Here is a 22,214-nt window from a genome sequence, read left to right as displayed (position 1 = left end):
CATTCCAATATTTACCCCTATAATTACACGATCAAATGATCTCTACAATGATACTGTTTTATACAACTTGTCAAAATTTCATGAATTGCAAACATGCTATATTTGGGCTAAAATGTCTTTTCTTTAACGGGGTTAAAATAGTAAGCCTTAGAGTATAGCGCAAAGAATTCTACTTAAGAATGGAAAGATATACTATTTTTCGGATGGCAATGTGTACTGTCACTTGGGGAAATGAGGAATGGAGAAATGTGCTTTAAATGATATTTCCTACCCTCAGATAAGTAGGAATTTCCTTGTTTGTAAATTCAAATCTGAGGAGTAGGTAACAGCTGCCATATCTGGGTTCTAACACTATGTAGTAGCTGTCACAAGATGTCTGCTGGCTACAGGAATGGAAGGAATTTCCCTTAACTTTGGGGAAACTTCTGTAGACTCTGTCAGTGGCGTTGGCAGGGAGATTACCCTGAAGGGTTTCTTTAGCTGTGATAAATGAATCAAACAGAAACACTCTAAAGTACTTTTCATTTTTTGTGTGTACTTTTTTTTTTTTTTTCAAACGAAGTCTCACTCTGTCAGCCAGGCCAGAGTGCAATGGCATGATCTCAACTCACTGCCACGTCTGCCTCCCAGGGTTCAGTGATTCTCCAGCCTCAACCTCTGGAGTAGCTGGGATTACAGGTGTGCACCACCGCACCCAGCTAATTTTTGTATTTTTAGTAGAGACCAGGTTTCACCATGTTGCTCAGTCAGGCTGGTCTCCAACTCCTGACCTCAGGTGATCTGCCTGCCTCGGCCTCCCAAAGTGCTGGGATTATAGGCATGAGCCACCACACCCGGCCTTAAAGTACCAGTTATTTTTACCCAACATCTGTTCCTTTTTCAAAGATGCCCCTTCTTAGGGAACTCCTAATTGTTCTGATGTTTTAACTCCAAGCCATCACTTTTGTGAGCTTCATAGTCCTTTGTAAATATCAGCAGGTATGTAAGAAAACATGTGGTACAGTGGAAAGAGTAATGGCCACAAAGGCAGAAGACCTGAACTTGAGACCTGGCAAAGCCATTTAAAGAGTTTTGTGACCTCAGGCAATCATTGAAACTCTCTGAACTTTGGTTGCTTTATTTGTATGATGGAAATATTAATCATAATAACCCCACCTGTCCTATCTACCTTTTAGAAGCTTGTGAGGGCCATAAATTGCACCTTGATACAATATAAATTGATGTTATAATTTTTGAGTTGTCAATGTAAGAGCTTTATATATTTTTTCTAATAATACTTAAATTTGTCCTCAAGGATTCTTAACTTCAGTTTCAGTGGCTTTTGGTTTTAAATTGCTAAAGCATTACAGAGCCAAATCTTTGGTTTTTTTTTTTTTTTTTGAGACGGAGTCTCTTTTTTGAGATGGAGTCTCGCTCTGTCGCCCGGGCTAGCGTGCAGTGGCATGATCTCGGCTTACTGCAAGCTCCACCTCCCAGGTTCACGTCATTCTCCTGCCTCAGCCTTCCAAGTAGCTGGGATTACAGGCATGCACCACCACACCCTTCTAATTTGTATTTTTAGTAGAGACAGGGTTTCTCCATGTTGGTCAAGCTAGCCTCGAACTCCCAGCCTCAGGTGATCCTCCTGCCTTGGCCTCCCAAAGTGCTGGGATTACAGGCGTGAGCCACCACACCTGGTGAGTGTGTTTTATCTTGAAATCCCTTTCAGAATAGAAATAAAGTGCTGGGATTACAGGAGTGAGCCACCACGCCCAGCCTAAAGTTTCTTTTTGATTTAATCTTCTCTCTTAAAGCTCATAGGGCTGGCTAAAATTGCTCATTGTATTTCTGAATTTCCATTCCCCAACAATGCCTCATTTTACATTTTTCTTTACACAATTTTTGGAATCCTTTTTCTTTTCACTCAGTTCTCCTCTTCCCCAACCAAAATGTCTTTTGCTCGGATTAAACTCATTTACTGGCCGGGCATGATGGCTCATGCCTGTGATCCTAACACTTTGGGAGGCCGAGGCGGGTGGATCACGAGCTCAGGAAATCGAGACCATCCTGGCTAACATGGTAAAACCCCATCTCTACTAAAAATACAAAAAAATTAGCTGGGCAAGGTGGCGGGCGCCTGTAGTCCCAGCTATTTGGGAGGCTGAGGCAGGAGAATGGCGTGAACCCTGGAGGCGGAGCTTGCATTGAGCTGAGATCGCACCACTGCACTCCAGCCTGGGCAATAAAGTGAGACTCCCTCTCAAAAAAATCAAACAAACAAACAAATAAACTCATTTACCAAAGGAACGAATACATTATTATTCCCCAGAGGCAGTTTCATTTGAAAAGAAAAACTTCTTAATGAATCTCTAATTGGCCAAATTTCAGGTAATCTAACAATCCTAGATTTCAGGACTTTCTTATATCTCTTAAAACATATTCCTAGGTAATTGTCTAGTACGGGTGGTTTTTCAAACGTTTAAAAGCCATTGAATTCTTGCTTCAAATAAAATTAGGCAGTAGCCAAGTGAGTAGAAGAGATAAAGGGCTAAAGTACTTGGCTAAATGGGGATGGGGGCCCAGGACCCTCCCCACTCACCTCTGCTTCTCTTCACCAGCCACAGCTGTGGAAGAACGCACCCCAGAACAACTCCAGTAAGAGGCCAGCCCATATTTGCACCCAAATGCACACACCTACGGTGAAAGAATGGATGATACACAAGTAGAGAGCCCATTCTTGGGCGTCCAAAAGGAGCCTGTAGATGTCTGTTGCCATGATAAATCACATTCACATTTTTTAAAACACTTTGAGAATGCGGCAAAACAAGAAGTGAATGGAGTGAGAAATCTCAGGTTTAGAACTTTGGTGTGAGATGTGGTTATGTTCTGAAACAAATATGGTCAACTAAGTGTATTCTTGAGGCCAACCTGCCTATTATTAGCTCCTTTTGGAGAATTGGTTTTCCCCCAGTGTGGGTTTTCCCTTCCTCAAACTTTAAATTTCATCCAACTACCAAAATAATTTTCTCCTTTGAAACGAGTTCCAGGGGTATTTTCCTAGTAAAGTACAATGTGGAAGGTGGCCTCCAGAAAGACCATGCTGTTCCTCTTTTTGTTGATCTCTAGGTCTGCGTTTCTCACCCCGCAGGTACCTCATACCCAACAGCACCTAAACAGACTCTTAGAACTTCCCTCAGGCTGGGCGCAGTGGCTCATGCCTGTAATCCCAGCACTTTGGGAGGCCGAGGCGGGTGGATCACCTGAGGTCGGGAGTTCGAGACCAGCCTGACCAACATGCAGAAACCCCCGTCTCTACTAAAAATACAAAATTAGCTGGGCCTGGTGGCACATGCCTATAATCCCAGCTACTAGGGAGGCTGAGGCAGGAGAATTGCTTGAACCTGGGAGGCAGAGGTTGTAGGTTCTCCTATCCAGTCACAAAGTTAAAAGTCACCATAAAGACAGCAACCATTAAATTACTGGGGCTCTAAGTTAGGCATATCATGAAGATCAGGATTTTTCAATTTCAACAGTACTGACACTTGGGGCAGGATAACTCTTTGTCGCGTGGGCCTATTCTGTGCATTGTAGGATGTTTAGCAGCATCCCTGGCCTTTACACACTAGATGCTAGCAGCACCTACCCACTTTGAGGCTATACAATCAAAAATATCTCCAGGCATTGCCAGATGTCTGCTAGAGGAAAAATCAACTCCATTTGAGAACCACTGATGTGTATGATCTCTATTCCTCACAATATCCACATGGGGCAGAGGAGGAAACTGGACCTCTGAGGAATTAAGGGACTTGGCCTTGGTTGTGTGACCAGTATGTGGCAGAGCTGGTCTCAAAGTACTATAAAAGCCATCTCCCTTTCTCTCTGCTGCCTTCCAGTACCCAATTCTCTCTTTCTTCTAGTTTTTATCTATGCTAATCTCTCATGTGACGTGTCTTTCATGTTTTATTTGTTTGTTTTGTAGAGATGAGGTCTTACCATGCTGCCCAGGCTGACCTTAAACTCCTGGCCTCAGGTGATCCTCCTGCCTCAGTCTCCAGACGTGCTGGGATTACAGGCATGAGCAACTGACCCTGGCCCATGTGAAATGTCTTAATTTTGCTCCCTGCTTTCTGGATTGCCTTAGCTCAGATCTGTATTTCTTACCTAGCCATAACTAGGTTCTGAATTTATCTTCCCAATTTCAGTCTCTTCATCTTTCAATCTCCGTTTCACATTGTTAGAGCTAACTTTGTGAAACAGATATTATTAGTGTAACTGCCTTATTGAAAAACTTTCTGTGCCTTCCACATTGCCTACAACAGTGGTTCCCAAAGGGTGATCCTGAGACTGGCATCATTGGTATTACCTGGCAATTTGTTAGAACAGCAAATCCTTGGGCCCCAGCCCAGACCTGAATCAGAAACTCTATTTCTTTCTTTCTTTTTTTTTTTTTTTTGAGACAGAGTCTGTCTCTGTCACCCAGGTAGAGGCGGGGTTTCACCATGTTGGCCAGGCTGGTCTTCAACTCCTGACCTCAGGTGATCCTCCTGCCTTGGCCTCCAAAAGTACTGGAATTACAGGAGTGAGCCACTGCGCCTGGCCATAAATCTGTTTTAACACACCCTCCTCCAAGTGGTTCTGATGCTTACTGAAATTTGTGAAACTCTGGCCTACTCTACAAAACTCCAATGTCTTAGGATGGCATAGAAACCCTGACTGCCTTTCCTAACATGTTCCTTGTCATTATTTTCTCCTCTCCTATCCCACCCTTGCCCACCCTCCAATTTCATTCTTTCGTTAGCTATCAAACCTGCATTTGTCTGTTCTAAGCACCAATAATAAAAGCAAGACAGACCAGCTCCTAAGTGCCTTGCTGACCTAGGGCTGGGGTGCTCCAGCCACATGACAAGCCCTGGAATTAAGTACACACCATGTCATTTTAAGTGACAAGCCTCTGCCGTAGCATCTCCTTCTTCCTGGTGAGTTCCTATGTCTTTGGTGGCTCATTCTCAAATGTCCCTGTTCCTGAATTACTCAGAGGGCTAATCCCTAGTTTCCCTGTGCCTCCACAGCTGCCTGTCATTTCATTTATCCCAAAGTGGCATTCCCATTTGTTTACCTGTCTACTAGGATACTCCTAGAATGCAGGTAATGTGAGGGAGGAGCCTTCACTCATCTTTGTGTAGATGGCATTATGACCCTGGTGACCAACCCTGGCACACATCAGAACCATCTGGGAGCTTTTCAAAAATATGAATGCCAGAGCTCACCCCTGGACCTACAGAAACTGAGCCTTACAAATCCATATTTTAAAATGTCCCCACATCACCACTGCACACTGTTCTGCACAGAGCAGGTCTTTTTTTTTTTTTTTTTTTTTAAACAGTTCTCGAATGTCTAGTCAATTACTTAGCAAGGCTGCCTGGAGAATCACGTCTACCTTAGCTTACTTCTCCAGCTTTGTGGGGTTTGGCTTTCTTTTGATTTCAGTTTCCATTTCCTCTAACTTGAAAGTATGTGCCTTGGTAACAGCCACACCGCAGTCATTACTGATAAAAGACGACTTTTTTGTTGAGATGATTTTAGTTATTGACCTAATCTCTGGTATTTTAAGGTTAATATGTTTTTTACAGTCTCAAATATCCAGCGGTCCTCAAATTAGAGTTGCCTGTTAAACAGTTTCTCAAGTATCTTTCAGGATTGTAGTCACTTTGCGGGCTAATCGCTCACCAGGTGTCCGTGGCTGATCCCAGTTATTCTGATTAACCTCTAAGGTGATTGTGAGGCTTTAAACCCTCTCACCTGTAGCCGATCAAGCCAGCTCAAGTCAACATCCCGGGCTGTGAACCCGCGATAAGGTCGGAGGGGGCCTCAGTGGAGAATAGATGGGGAAGTTCTCTGGGGCGGGCGCAGTTTGCCGCTGATTCTGAGAAACCGAAACTCAGCTGTTAAAACCGCTGCCTCTGCACTTTGGAATCCCGTCCGGAGACTCGCTAAGCGTCCCAGCCGCATCCCTCCCGCAGCGACGGCGGCCCGGGACCCGCGGGCTGTGAACCATGTACACACGCAGCAGAGTGGTGAGCTCCGGGCTCGGCGCCTCCCCTGCCTCCCGCCCGACCCGGGACCCCCGGGGCCCTTACGGGCGGCACGGGGAGCTGGGCCCGCTGGAAGACCGGAGACAGGGTTTGGAGGCAGCCCCTGAGAGCCCTTCGCGGGAGAGCATCGTGCATGCGGGCCAGAGACAGTAAGTATTTTAACAACCTGGCTTCGGGGCGGGAGCCCGGGCCCCAAACATACAAGCACCTTGTTGGTCCTTGGAGTTTGAAGCCACAGGGGCCCAACAACAGGGATTTTGACTGAATGAAAGCTCATTTGCTTAAATGAAAGCATCCATGCCTTACCTTATAAATAGAGTTTGCTAGTTTGCAGTCCAAATAACCAGCCCGGTTCCTTCTAGGAACACTACTTTTCTGACTTTTGTGACTGGCTACAGGATTGAAAGATGTGGGTGCGTAGGAACTGCCTAGGCATCCAGTAAGATGTCATTTTCCAGGTATCTCCAGAGCTCATACTCAAACCGGTATGGAAATAACTTTTCCTTTACTGTTTTTTAAAAACTTGGTGCCCAGCCAGGCGCGTTGGCTCAAGCCTGTAATCCCAGCACTTTGCGGGGCCAAGGCAGGCAGATCACCTGAGGTCAGGAGTTCGAAACCAGCCTGGCCAACATGGTGAAACCCCGTCTTTACTAAAGATAAAATAATAAACTGGGTGTGATGGCACGCGCCTGTAGTCCCGGCTACTTGGGAGGCTGAGGTAGGAGAATCGCTTGAACCAGGGAGACGGAGGTTGCAGGGAGCCGAAATCTCACCGTTGCACTCCAGCCTGGGCAAGAGAACGAGACTCTGTCTCAACACAAAACAAAACAGAAAAACAAAACTTGGTGCCCTAAATGGAATTACTATATCAGACACTAACAGGTAAGGGTCAACAAGAAATGTGATATGGGGTAGAAGATTCAAATTCTGCCTCTAGGTAGGAGCAAGCCTGTGTCCCAGCAAGACTCCCGGATAAACTAGCCTCTTACAACCAGAGGAGTGGAGCTGAGTGAGTGAGGAGGTGAGTGACCGTAGTAACTCTTGTCCCTGATGTTGATATGTGCTCTGTGCAAGAACAGATAGGTAGCATTTATTCCTGGTCTTTGATTCAGGGACTGCAGTGAGTATCCGGGAAACATTTATTATGCAAGTGTCATAAGCCTCTCTTTCCAGCCAAAGGAATGAACTTCTTTAACTCAGCAGTATGGTTTATCACAACATCACTGCCTTTGAAGTGCTGCCTCTGTGAATTGGAACTGTCCAAATGGTTTTATTTTTAGTGTCTCCTTTTTCATCGACTTCTAGTCCTACAAAAGACAAACCCTGGTTGCTAAGAAACAGTATATAACCTTATGGCCGATAAACAGTAGATTTTCTTTTTTTTTTTTTTTTTTTTTTTTTTTTGTGGTGTGGCTTTTTTTTTCTTTTTGTCGTGCGGTGGTGCGATCTCGGCTCACTGCAAGCTCCGCCCCCCCGGGTTCACGCCATTCTCCTGCCTCAGCCTCCTGAGTAGCTGGGACTACAGGCGCCCGCCACCTCGCCCGGCTAATTTTCTTGTATTTTTAGTAGAGACGGGGTTTCACCGTGTTAGCCAGGATGGTCTTGATCTCCTGACCTCGTGATCCGCCCGTCTCGGCCTCCCAAAGTGCTGGGATTACAGGCTTGAGCCACCGCGCCCGGCAACAGTAGATTTTCTTTCATCCCTTAGCTTTTGAAAGTACCAGGCCTTTAATATTATTCAGCTTAGGTTTACCCTTAGATGGGGTGGATAATCTGGAAATCAATTAGAGATTGTTGCATTTCTTTCCTCCTCAGAATAATTGGTGTCTTGCCACGATAGAAGCAGCCCATTACTTTCAAGCAACCCGCATATCTACAAGCTATAGTACTTAACAGTAACGAAGGTCATAGACATATGGTCTCATGTCCATGAATAGTTAATGATGAACATGATTTGCTTTACTTTTTTCTGTTAAAAAGCGTTTATTTAGATATAACCATTTATTTTCAAGCTCATATCATCACATAAGTGTTAACTGTTGCATCTATTTTCTTATTTGGTTGTAATTACCCCAGAATCTTGCTAGACCAGACTGCTCAGAAACAGGCAGTTTTCGGATGGGTTATCCAGGCCTTAATACCCTGAAGACCTCATTGCACACTGTTTTGCAATTCCTAAAAAGATTTTCAAATAAACCATTAAAAAATACCAGGAAGTGTTTAGTTATCTCTCACTGAGTCTTCCTTTTTTCCCCCCCCCACCCCACATAAACCAGTTGCAGTAAGTACAGAATTATATATTCCCTTTTAGGGGTTTGATGTCTGAGATCCTGTTGGGACAACTTTGAATTTTTGTTGCATCTCCATTAGTTACTTAGATTCACTTTCTCACTTGTTTCCTTTAATGGAGTTGGAAAACCAAGGAAAATAAATGGCACATATCTCAGTAGAATTAGCTGCCCACCCCCTGCCCCAAAATAAAGAAGTCTTTATTTATTTTGGGGATAAAAAATTAGAAACACTTTCTGATTTAAAAAAATAAAGAGGCTGGGCGTGGTGGCTCACACCTGTAATCCCAGCACTTTGGGGGCTGAGGCAGGCAGATCACGAGGTCAGGAGATTGAGACCATCCCGGCTAACACGTTGAAACCCCGTCTCTTCTAAAAATACAAAAAATTAGCCGGGTGTGGTGGTGGGCGCCTGTAGTCCCAGCTACTTGGGAGGCTGAGGCGGGAGAATGGCATGAACCCGGGAGGCGGAGCTTGCAGTGAGCCAAGATCGCGCCGCTGCACTCCAGCCTGGGCAACAGAGCGAGACTCTGTCTCAAAAACGAAACAAAACAAAAAAAAAGAGGATAGAGTTAAGTGCTTTAATAGTACAGCTTCATTTATCTACTCATAATGTGAATTTATATGGTAAAAGATTTGTTTTGTGTGCATCCTTCCATTAATTTCCTCCTGCAGCCTCAGTGTGGGGATTAGGAATATGGGCTCTGATGCCGGGTAGACCTGGGTTCAGTTCTGATTATGCCATCACTTGCTCTTTGAACAAAATCCTTAGCTACTTTATGCCTCAGTTTCCTCATTACTTAATATGAGCCAATAACAACTTCATAGGGTTTTAATTTTTCCACATATATATGTGGAAAACATAACTTTATGCCTGGTAAAGTAGTATGCTGTCACCCTTAAGTCGAGTGTTTGTGCCTTGTTAAAAACACACACAAAAAACACTGGTTTGGCCGGGTGCGGTGGCTCAAGCCTGTAATCCCAGCACTTTGGGAGGCCGAGACGGGCGGATCAGGAGGTCAGGAGATCAAGACCATCCTGGCTAACACGGTGAAACCCCGTCTCTACTAAAAAAAAATACAAAAAAAAAAACTAGCCGGCGTGGTGGCGGGCGCCTGTAGTCCCAGCTACTCGGGAGGCTGAGGAAGGAGAATGGCGTAAACCCGGGAGGCGGAGCTTGCAGTGAGCTGAGATCCGGCGGCTGCACTCCAGCCTGGGCGACAGAGCGAGACTCCGTCTCAAAACAAAACAAAACAAAACAAAACAAACAAACACTGGTTTAAAACACCTACTTGTGATCAGGTGCAGGGGTTTGTGCCTGTCACCTCAGCACTTTGGGAAGCCAATGTGGGAGGATTGCTTTAGTCCAGGAGTAACATAGGGAGGCCCTTGTCTCTCCACAAAAAAAAAATAAAAAATAAAAAATAAATTTTTTTTTGAGCACAGTGGCACATACCTGTGTCCCAGCTGCTCGAGAGGCTGAGGCAGGAGGATAGCTTGAGCTCAGGAGCTCCAAGACTACAGTGAGCTGTGATTGTACCACTGTACTCAAGCCTGGGCTGTTAACAGAGTGAGACCCTGTCTCAAATAAATAAATAAACCACCTACTTGCATAGAAACAAAGTATACTAGTAAAAATCTATGGCTATCAATATATTAAATGATTCTGAGTATCTCTGATAGACTCTCAGACAAGATTGAGTTCTTGATGAATTTGGATTTAAGTTATTACAAGTATTTACTAATTCATACTGGCTTTCCCAATTAGTTTTACGTGGTGATTTTTATCTTGTCCTTAAATAGCAAAGCTATCTACACAAATCAAGAGAGAAAAAAGCTTACACAAACTTCTAATCCAAAGTAAACCTTTATCCTTCCTTTTAATGTTCTGCTTGTTTGTAAATATTTTACATTATTTATATCACCTCTAGATAAATATAAGACAGAGACATGCATTTACCTAGTTTTTATCCAATTCTGGGAAATGGGGTCTTGCCTGTGCTAGTAATACAGGGTTGAGTTCACATTCTTGTACTTGTCTAACCATACCTGGTCCTTTAGCTTGATGCTGTTTGAAGAAAATAAAAAGATATTTTGAAAATGAACCTATAATATGGAATTTTATTTTACAGTTAACTTGAGCTGAATTTGTATGTAAATTATGTTAATCTTAACATTTTTGTGGCCTACTTCGTATTAGTATTATAGAGATTTCAACATGAGCAATGATAACCATAGCACTTATGCAGTGCCTAGTATGTAGAAGCACACTATGTATATGGACTCTCAATCCTCATAAGCAGCATGGAATGAGAGGACCTCTAGCTTAAAAGAACTAATTAAAAACTAGGAACAAATAACTATTCAACAAAAATAAGCCCTTATGAAGCTTACTGTCTAATTGATGGGACAGACATTTATTAAAATGTGAATAAATATGTATACTATAAAGCAGAGGCTTCCTGGGGCCACATTGGAAAATCGTCTCGGGCCCCACATAAAATACACCAACACTAATGGTAGCGGATGAGCTTTAAAAAAAATCGCAAAAAAAAAAAAACTCCATGTTTTAATAAAGTTTATGAATTTGTGTTGGGCCACATTCAAAGCAGTCCTGAGTCGCCTGGGCTTACATGCACCTTTTGGGCCCTGGGCTGGACAAGCTTGTAAGGAAAGCCAGGGTCTGAGCTGGTCTTGGGAGCAGGAAGATCTTTCCTCAGACGCGACGTTTGAGCTTTGGTCTACAGGATTGTTAGGAGTTGCGTGTTGTTTTTTTTTCCTGACACCAAATATGTCATTCTAACACCAACTAACTCTGACCCCAACTAGGTGTCCCACAGTTCAGTTCTAACACTAACTACTCAGAGTTAGTGTGGACCCCACAAATTAAGGGCTCCATCCTGCAAAACTGCCCCCCAGACAGACTTCAGACACTAGCTGCAAATGGAGTCTCCAGGCTACCTGTATGTCTCCCCACCAGACTACAAAGTTGGGGGTTCCCATGCATCTCCCCTTCCCCAGTTTTGATAATTCACTAGAGTGACTCACAAAACTCGCAGAAATTACTATATTTATGATTATAGGTTTATCATAAAGGATACAACTCAGTAAAGTAGAAGAGATGCGTAAGGCATCCCTTGGGGGATGAAGGGGTAGGTGGTGGGGTGTGAAGAGTTTCCATACCCTAGGTGGGTGCGTTGATGTGCGCGCCAACCTGGAAGACCCCTAAACCTTATAGTTCAAGAACTGTTATTGAGGCTTTATTACCTAGGCATAATTGAATAAGTCCAGTGGCCATTGGTGATTAAATCTCCAGCCCCCTCCTCTCCCCAGAAATGGAGATGGGGCTGAAAGTTTTAACTCTCCAATCTCATAGTTGGTTTTTCTAGCTACTAGTCTTGGTTCTTAAGCTAGCTGTCAAGGGACCTCACCAACAGTCATTAGCATACAGTAGACACTTAGCACTCTGGGAATCCCAAGGGTTTTGGGAACTCTGTCCCAGGAACCAGGGACCATGACCAAATATTTATTTTGTATTATATCACAGGAGTTTAAGTGGCCTCTGAACAGCCAGAGAAACTTGTTGTTCAGATTGTCTTCAGAAGAACTTACAGTGGGGAGCATAGTTAGCTGACGGCCCCAGCTGCCACCCTTTTGGATCCATTACACCTTCTCTGTGAGTGCTGGCTTGTGCCGCACCCGTCCCAGCCAATGACTGAGCATTCCAGGGTGCCAGTGCTGTTGCAGAACTGCTAGGGTTATATGCCGTCTGTGCAGCAACAGACCCCTATACTGACAATGGCACTTGCAGCAGAGGAAGAGTTTAATCATTGTGACGTTCTCAGTGAAGAAACAGGAGGAATTCTCAAGCCTCAAATTTGTTTCTTCCACGGGTACTGGGCAAGGGTTTTTAAGGGGATTCATGGAGAGTGAGGGGCTAGAAAATCTGAGGTTGTCCGTTGGACAACTCAAAGCTGGGCTAGCCAGCAGCAACTGGCTACAAGGAAGTAGACCAAAGGGCAAGCTGGCTTAATGATTGCTGCTGCAAGCCCGGTTGCATTTTATTGTTTTATTTTTCTCTTGCTCAATTTTATACAATTTTCTTGGGATGGTTTTAGAGCTAGCCTATTCTTGGCCCATGTGGGACTCCTCTATTGGGCAACTTTTGCTGGAAGACTCCCCATATTCCTGTCCAAGATTTTCTCAGAACTGTATAACACTCTGAGGATCTTGCTACTCAATCCTCTTTCCTTCCGTCCTTTCATAGAATGAAAGTTGTCAGACTCAAAATGAGGTCACTTGTGTCAAACATGTGGAGCTGGGGCCATGAAGGGAGGATTCTCATGCACATATGCCTGATAACAAGAACTCTCACAAAAGGCTCCGCAAAAACTACAACTTTGCACAAAAGCTACAACCTTAAAAAATACTTCTGCAAGGACATCTGCCTAGCAACTGTCTGTCCAACCTTGGATTGATTCTACCCTTGTTGATTCTTGTAGCCAAGGATATTTGTCTCAAACAACTTATATCACCCTCCTCACTTTTCCTTTAAAAACCCTGGTCTTCCTTTGCCTTGCTGAATATACCCACTATATTCCCATTGCAATGCTCAATCCAGAATAAATACAATTTTCTTTAGGAGAGCCTCTCTCGTTGTCTTTTATTTAGGTTTTGGCAATAGGAATCAGACCCGGTCTTGTTCTCAAGGCTTTCCTTGCCTACCCCTGCTCCCCCTTTCATCCTTCACAAGCATTCCCCCTTATCCATCTCTTGCATGTCTAACTCTGTCTTGGTGTCAGCTTCTGAAGGACTCAAACTAATACAGTCTCTAAAACACCCTACTGCAACCTCAACACTTAGACATCTTATTTATGTCTGTTGATGGCATTCTGTCTATGCAGATTGGGGAAACCCATTCTTTTTCTCATTTCCTACTTTAGGGCCCAGAAAACACATTTCCTAATTTCCTTGATCCAATCTCAATGCATCCCACCAGTCTGTTATGCTCGAGAGAAGGAAATAATCTTTGTAATCCTTCTCTTCATCCCTAAACTCTCAAGGGAGATAAAAGGAGAATCAATGATGGTTTGGTAAGAGCAGTTCATCATGGCCAGTCCTGATTTTTCTCTTTTCTCCTTAAAAAGCATTGTTAAATTTTGTATTCTGTAATTATAACGTGGAATACAAGGTGGGATATACAATAATAAAGTCACTAAGTTATAGTGTTAAATTTTTATAAATATCACTATTTAGTGTCTATTTTCTGAAATCCTGAAGTATGGTTTCTTATGTCTAAGACAGAACTTAAGTCATTTTGACTCACATTATTTGCATCTGAATAAGCCACATACAATATTCTGAAATTAAGTGCAAGTTTTTACAAACTTATTAGAGCATATTAGAACTGTTTTCACTATTGCTTCCTCACTGCAATGTCCATATTTTCAATTTCCTTCTCTATATGATTATGAGGAAATAAAATTCTGCTTATAGATGCTAAGTGGCCTGAATGCATCAGGCTAGTATTCTTCCCTGGAAATAGAGAATTGAATAATGCTGGAGTTCCTTTTAATGTTATGAAATAATAGTACATTGGAAGAGAGTATCTGTGATTGATTGTAATGAGCAATCTTCTTGATGGCTCAATATAGATGGTTATTCATTAGGGGATTATTTAAGTCAATCTTTAGCATGCAGAAAGTTTATAAAGCAACAGATAGTATTTAACTCTTACTAATGACATGTCTCAATGAGCTGGGTAGATGTCTCAATGATTACCAGATACTAATACTAATACTATTTGACTTATTTTTGAAATGAGAAATGTAATGAAGCATTGGAATCCTGTTGTAGCATGAAGTAAATCAGTTATGACCTGGAATAATTAAACTGGGTACTCCTGAGAGACAAACCAAAATAACATTTAGTAGCTCGTGTGTTTTCAATGATTAACCATGTGCTAGACCTTGTGTTAAGTATGTCAGGTACATTATTGAATAGTTTCTTCATGATAAGCCATTTGCTACCTTAAAGATGAGGAAACTGAGTCTTGAAAATAAAATGATTTTCCAAGATCTCATGGCTTTTTGAGTGACAGAACCAGTATTCAAACCTACATCTATCTACCAAATTCTAGATCTTGAATATGATGTATAGAGGGAGGATAGATAGAAGGAGTGATAGTGCAGCTAGCTAAGGTCCTATCATCTTTTTTTTTTTTTTTCCCCCTGAGATGGAGTCTTGCTCTGTCACCCAGGCTGGAGTACAATGGTGCGGTCTCAGCTCACTGAAAACTCTGCCTGCCAGGTTCAGGCGATTCTCCTGCCTCAGCCTCCTAAGTAGCTGGGATTACAGGTGCCCACCACCGTGCCTGGTTAATTTTTGTATTTTTAGTAGAAACAGGGTTTCACCATGTAGGTCAGGCAGGTCTTGAACTGCTGACCTCGTGATCCACCTGCCTCGGCCTCCTAAAGTGCTGAGATTACAGGCGTGAGCCACTGCGCCCAGCCCTGTCATTGTTTTATATTGACATTACAAAAAGAGAAGTTCTATAGGCTAAAGGGAGTGGAATATGGAAGCAGTAATGTGACATTTACAGTTGCAGAGAGGGGAAGATTTCTTTCCTTACCTATCCCTAGGTTCATGGCTGATATCCCTATAAAAAAAGATAGATTAACAAGAGAAAAGCATACCCATTCCTTTAACATAAGTTTTATAGGACATAGGAGCTTCCAAAAATGAAGATTCAAAGAACCAGGGAAAACGGTGTCTTTTTATGCTTAGGTTTGATGAAGAGTGGATAGTATATAGAAATATGATTGGTGAAAAAGGTGTATGGTCTAATGACATAAACTGGGGAAGCTTAGCAAGTCCTGTTTGTTCAAATTCTCTGTGTCTCTATGTCTTCATTCCTTTCCTATGGGTTTAGGGAGGAGGGAGGATCCCTCTGAAACGAGGATCTTATGGCCTACCTTAGAGGAAGGTCAGAGAAAAATTTTTTTTTTTTTTTTGAGATGGAGTCTTGCTCATCGCCCAGGCTGGAGTGCAGTGGCGCGATCTCGGCTCACTGCAAGCTCCGCCTCCCGGGTTCCCGCCATTCTCCTGCCTCAGCCTCCCGAGTAGCTGGGACTACAGGCGCCCGCCACCACGCCCGGCTAGTTTTTTGTATTTTTAGTAGAGATGGGGTTTCACTGTGTTAGCCAGGATGGTCTGGATCTCCTGACCTCGTGATCCGCCCACCTCGGCCTCCCAAAGTGCTGGGATTACAGGCTTGAGCCACCGCGCCCCGCCGGTCAGAGAAATTTTTTATGGCTTGCTTCAGGGAGAAAGACGGGAGAAGGTCAGAGAGGACTTCCTGCTTTTGCTGTTTTCTCAAATGCCAAGGTCCGTATTTTGGGATAACGTGTCATGAACCCCACCATAGTTTTAAAATGATTTGAATAGAGAAGTAGTTTGCAGGAGAAAAGTTTCTCTGGGGATTCCCTTTGTTCTGCTGCTTTTCACAAATGACAGGTGAGCTTGGTAGCCTGGTGTCAGTGTTACTGGCAAGGGATCCTGATCCGGACCCCAAGAGAAGGTTCTTGGAGGTCACACAAGAAAGAATTCAGGGCAAGTCTGTAGAGCAAAGTGAAAGCAAGTTTATTAAGAAAGTAAAGGAATAAAGAATGACTACTCCATAGGCAGAGCAGCCCCGAGGCCTGCTGGTTGCCCATTTTTATGGTTATTTCTTAATTTTATGCTAAACAAGGGGTGGGTTATTCATGCTTCCCCTCTTTAGACCATCTAGGGTAACTTCCTGATGTTGCCATGGCATTTGTAAACTGTCATGATGCTGGTGGGAGTGTAGCATTGAGGAAAACCAGAGGTCACTCTCGTTGCTGTCTTGGTTTTGGTGGGTTTTAGCTGGCTTTACTGAAACCTGTCTTATCAGCAAGGTCTTTATGACCTGTATCTTGTGCCAACCTCCTATCTCATCCTGTGACTTAGAATGCCTTAACTGTCTGGGAATGCAGTCTAGTAGGTTTTAGCCTTATTTTACCCAGCCCCTATTCAAGATGGAGTCTCTCTGGCTCAAACATCTCTGACATTAGAGCAGTTGTCTCACTCTCACTGTGCAACCTCAACAACATAGTAACTTCCAGTGACTTTTTTTTCAGACTTCTGATCATAGCCTACAGTGAGCAATTCATTTGACATCATGACCTAGTACATGACTGAGTATATATTAGCGTATATATAACTAAAATTACACGAAACAATTCTCACCTTTATTATATGTGATGTCCTCTGACTGTTTCTATTCTTGTGCATTAAAAATAAATCCATTGAATTGATTTCATAACCCATTAGAGGGTTACCTCCTACAGTTTGAAAAACACAGTTCTATGCATGACAGAAGAGAGAGAGTGGATGAAAATAAAAAATAATTTTGGTTTGATTAGATCAAATTTACATTCCTGTTTGTGCAGGAGGGTAGAAATTATGGTCCTGTATAGAAGGAATTTCCAACTTTTCTGCACTGGATTCCATTCCTCAGTATGGTATGCATTTGTGGTCTGCCAAGGCTTGGGGAGCAATCATTTTTGTTCAAATACAATATCAAAAATGAATGGGAATTGCTCAAAAAGTCTTCGACAGCTGGAACGGTGAAACAATAAATCAACAGGATGATGAAAGCTTGAAAACACATAATACCTATAATAATCAGTAGAACCATAGCAGAAATGAGAAAAAAAGAAACTTAGTTCAATTACACAGTAAGGTTACTTACTTCAAAGTCAGTAGAGTGCTGTAAGGTTATTCATATTAAGGTTAATTGCGTCTATTCAGAATGTATTTGAATCTGAAACAAAAGCTTAAGAGGAAAGAAAATAATCAAAGGGAAATGACTGCATTTGAAGGGTCTATTCTATATCAGAGAATCGGCTGATGATGGCTCCTTTGTTCTGTAATGTTTGTAATTCCCTGGCCCCCACCCCCTGCAAATATGAAGACTTAAAAGGAAATCCGTTAAAGTCCTGTAGAAAAACTGAAGACATTTACCATCGGTAAAACTCAAGGGCTAGTATTGCCCAGTGTTTGTTTTACTATGGTACTAGTGAGAGCAGAAACCTATGCTACCTAATCTTGTAAGAAAAGCTGAGCCCCTGCTTTAAGAAATTTTTTTTTCTTTTTGTGACTGGCTGGAATGATTTTATTTTATTATTATTATTATTATTATTATTATTATACTTTAAGTTCTAGGGTACATGTGCATAACATGCAGGTTTGTTACATATGTATACTTGTGCCATGTTGGTGTGCTGCACCCATCAACTCGTCAGCACCCATCAACTTGTCATTTACATCAGGTGTAACTCCCAATGCAACCCCTCCCCACCCCCCCAAGAAATTTTTATATTAAATATTTCTCTATTAAAAATCTTTGGAATATGTTTCTCTGATTATAAAAGTAAAGTCATATCTGCTTGTTATAAAAACTCAAGCATTTCAAAAATAATACAGAATGTGAAAGTCCCCTGCGATTCTGACCCTTAGAAATAAACTTTTCAAAGAGTTTAGTGTAAAGAAATCTCTAAAGTACAGGTTGCACTCTATGACTCTTTATTTCAAGTGGAAAACCTTAGGGCCATGATGCCTAATATGGTTTGGCTGTGTCCCCACCCAAATCTCACCTTGAATTGTAGCTCCCATAATCGCCATGTATCATGAGAGGGACCCGTGGGAGGTAATTGAATTATGGGGGATGTTTTTCCTGTGCTGTTCTCTTAAGTGAGTAAGATTCATGAGACCTGATGCTTTTATAAAGGGCAGTTCCTCTGCGCGTGCTCTCTTGCCTGCCACCATGTAAGACCTGCCTTTACTTCTCCTTTGCCTTCCACCATGATTGTGAGGCCTCCCCAGCCATGTGGAACTGTGAGTCCATTAAACCTCTTTTTCTTTATAAATCACCCAGTCTCAGGTATGTCTTTATTAGCAGCATGAGAATGGACTAATACAATGCCCTTTGATTTCTATTGCCAGTAGAAGGTGACAGATACTCTTTTTCTAATCTTTGTTTTAAACTGTGATTGCACTCCATCATATAGACAGATACTGTTTTTCACATTGGCTTATTATTTAGTTGCACAAGGAAACAACCTTTGTTCTCACAGTGGCATCTTGGATAACATGTCCTATCTAGTACTGTTTCTAAAAATGTGTAACCTAATCTAATCATGAGGAAATAATAATCTCCTTACATCCAAATTGTGAAGCATTCTATAAGAAAAGTTACCCGAACTCTTCAAATATGTCAGTCATGAAAGAAAGAAAGAAAGAAAAAAGTCAATGAAATTGTCTGATCTTATAGGAGTCTACAAACACATAGAGTCTACAAACACATGTCAAACAAAATGTGTAATCCATAACTGGATCTAGGGGGAGGTAAAGGTAGGGAAGAATATTAAAATGGAAACAATTTGGAAATGTGAATATAGACTATTAGGCAATATTAATGTTACATTTCTTGGGTGTGATAATGATATTATGTTTAAGTAGGAGACTGCTTTTGTTTTTAGGCGATACATGCTAAAATATTTAGGGATGATGTGTTATGACCCTGCAGCTTATTTTCATGTGATTAAAAGAGAAAAAGTAAATGTGGGAAAACATTTAACAATTGGTAAATATAAGTAAATAGTATATGGTATTCATTTTATTTGTTTTTGTTTTTTTTTTTTGGAGACGGAGTCTCGCTCTGTAGCCCAGGCTGGAGTGCAGTGGCCGGATCTCGGCTCACTGCAAGCTCCGCCTCCCGGGTTTACGCCATTCTCCTGCCTCAGCCTCCCGAGTAGCTGGGACTACAGGCGCCCGCCACCTCGCCCGGCTAGTTTTTTTGTATTTTTTAGTAGAGACGGGGTTTCACCGTGTTAGCCAGGATGGTCTCGATCTCCTGACCTCGTGATCCGCCCATCTCGGCCTCCCAAAGTGCTGGGATTACAGGCTTGAGCCACCACGCCCGGCCGGGTATTCATTTTAATAATATTTACTTGTTAGGCTTAAAATTTCTTAAGACATTGGGGGAAATATAATAATTTTAGGTGATATTCTAAAACTTATTGTGCCTCTTGTTATTTTTTTCCTTTTCTCTTTTGGAACCTGGAGAATGTAAAAGAGCTTTTCTTATGAAGCTGTGTGCTTAAAATTTGTGCCGTTTTCTGCAGGTACATTATTCTTTAATAAATAATTTAATGAAAAAAGCCTGGGCTCAGAATCATGCTACCATTTACAGGGGAAAAAATATGTACTAATTTTTAAGATGTATTATTTATAAATACTACTTTGTTTCATGCCGTGGTCCTTAGTATTCAAAGGAAAGAATCAGGAACCAGGATACAGTTGTTAAAAGGGAAGAGCCAGAAACAGGGATATAAGGAAGAAACTTAATGATATATATTTATGAAAGAAGATGCAGCAAAGGGAATCAGTCACAGCATGAGGAAAGGAGACGTCCTAGTGATTCAGGGCTAAGTTTTATTACATATAAAATAGATGTCATATATGTTATATATAGTTATTATAATTACATACAAAGCAATAGATGTCCCCTTAGGTATCTTAAGTAAGTACCTATGTCTTTGTTTATTTCTCTCCCATAAAATAAGTCTGAAGGTAGGTAGTCTAGGGCTGATCTAATACAAATAATGGGAAACTATAATAGAATATTTGTTATTTTCTGGCATTGTTCTAAGCACTGTGAAATGAAAAGAAACCTTGGGGTCCCCAAATCCCTAAGCTAAAGGGAAAAGTCAAGCTGGGAACTGCTCAGGGCAAACCTGCCTTGCATTCTATTCAGTCAGTCCTCTGCTCACTGAGATAAATGTGTATCTGATTGCCTCCTTTGGAGAGGCTAATCAGAAACTCAAAAGAATGCAACTGTTTGTCTCTTATCTGTTATGACCTGGAAGCCCCCTCCCTGCTATGAGTTGTCCCACGTTTGCTTCCAGTTGTCCTGCCTTTCTGGACCAAACCAATGTTCATCTACATATGTTCTTTGATGTTTCATGTCTTCCTAAAATGTCTAAAACCAAACTGACCACCTTGGGCACATGACATCAGGACTTCCTGAAGCTGTGTCATGGGTGCGTCCTCAACCGTGGCAAAATAAACTTTCTTTTCTTTTTTTTTTTTTTGAGATGGAGTCTTCTTGCTCTGTCGCCCAGGCTGGAGTGCAGTGGAGCGATCTCAGCTCACTTCAAGCTCCGCCTCCTGGGTTCACACCATTCTCCTGCCTCAGCCTCCTGAGTAGCTGGGACTACAGGCGCCTGTCACCACGCCCGGCTAATTTTTTTTTGTATTTTTAGTAGAGACTGGGTTTCACCGTGTTAGCCAGGATGGTCTCGATCTCCTGACCTCGTGATCCACCCGCCTTGGCCTCTCAAAGTGCTGGGATTACAGGCGTGAGCCACCGCACCCGAACTTTAAACTTTCTAAATTGACTGAGGCCTGCCTCAGATATTTGGGGTTCACAGCACTTTATATCCTATGAAGTGGATAGGTATTACGATTTTACAGGTGAAAAAATAGAAAAACTAAATAATTTGCTCTAAGTTGTACAGATAGGAAATAACAGAATTAGGGTTTGAAGTTGAGCGGTACAGCAATAGATTACCACTGATGTGGTGTTTTCGTGGTCACAGAGCCCCAGACTGCTTCTGTCTTTCTGCTCTGCCATTCCTGATCATGTCTTCCATATGCCGGTGCCTCATGGACTGCTTGAGCACCAGCTACAACTTCAACCTTCCGGGAAGAAGGAAAGTAACAAAACAGCTTTTTCTATTGTCTATCACTATGTAAAGGAGCCTTTCTAGAAATCCCTCTCAATGGCTTCCACTTACATCTCAATTTCTCAAACTTCATCACATAATTATACCTAACTATACAGAAGGTTGGTGGCTGTAGTCTTTCTTTTTTTTTCTTTTTTTTTTTTTTTTTTGAGACGGAGTCTCGCTCTGTCACCCAGGCCGGAGTACAGTGGCCGGATCTCAGCTCACTGCAAGCTCCGCCTCCCAGGTTCACGCCATTCTCCTGGCTCAGCCTCCCGAGTAGCTGGGACTACAGGCGCCTGCCACCTCGCCCGGCTAGATTTTTGGATTTTTTAGTAGAGACGGGGTTTCACCGTGTTAGCCAGGATGGTCTCGATCTCCTGACCTCGTGATCCGCCCGTCTCGGCCTCCCAAAGTGCTGGGATTACAGGCTTGAGCCACCGCGCCCGGCCTGCTGTAGTCTTTCAATTGGGCACATTGTCTGAATAATACAGAAGTGCTATTAGTAAGGAGGAAGGGAGAGTGAATGTTGGGTAGGGCCTACAGCTCTTTTGGTTTAAGAATAAAGGGAGTCAAACATGAGAGTGGAAATTAATCATGTGATTATGTTGTCTCTGAGATGTTTGAAATGTAAATAGGATATCTTAGGAAGAAAAGTTTAAATGTAGCCCACATTCCTGTTTAGAGTATTGATTTCAGAGGACTGTTAGCGTTTTCTTCTGGATAATGTTCTGCTGAAAGGTTATGCTTTGTACATCCTGTAGGATTATTTGTAATAGTGAATAATTGAAACAGTTGCAATAGATGAGTGGTTATATGATGCACCAATGTCATGAAATACTATGTAGCCATTGAGCGTTAAGCATGTTACATATATAATCAAGTTAGGAAAACCACTTATAAATGAAAGCAGGATGTACAACTGTACTTAAAATATGATTGCAACTGTGTAATTATATATATAGAACATAGATGAAAAGTAAATTCACCCAAATACAATTGTAACTGTGGTCTTTGAGAGGTGGGATTATGCGTGACTTTTTAAT

General features: G+C 42.3%; 1 protein-coding gene across 15 annotated transcripts in view; it reads left to right on the top strand.

Annotated features, from left to right (window-relative positions):
• Positions 1-5,782: 5,782 nt before the first annotated feature.
• EPSTI1 (epithelial stromal interaction 1) overlaps positions 5,783-22,214 on the top strand; it is a 308,217-nt gene continuing 291,785 nt past the window's right edge. For 7 of the 15 annotated variants that reach the window (XM_031655815.1, XM_031655810.1, XM_031655809.1 and 4 more), the window contains exon 1: positions 5,783-6,220. In XM_031655815.1, coding sequence (XP_031511675.1) covers positions 6,033-6,220 — 188 coding nt within the window. In that variant the 5' untranslated portion in view covers positions 5,783-6,032. Of the gene's footprint in view, positions 6,221-7,008; positions 7,093-22,214 lie in introns of all 15 variants that reach the window. The other 8 variants (XM_031655817.1, XM_031655821.1, XM_031655820.1 and 5 more) reach the window with 4 other exon arrangements.

Source organism: Papio anubis, chromosome 15 (genome assembly GCF_008728515.1).
Source record: "Papio anubis isolate 15944 chromosome 15, Panubis1.0, whole genome shotgun sequence".
In the NCBI taxonomy this organism is placed as follows: domain Eukaryota; kingdom Metazoa; phylum Chordata; class Mammalia; order Primates; family Cercopithecidae; genus Papio; species Papio anubis.
This window is presented reverse-complemented; position numbering and strand designations above follow the sequence as displayed.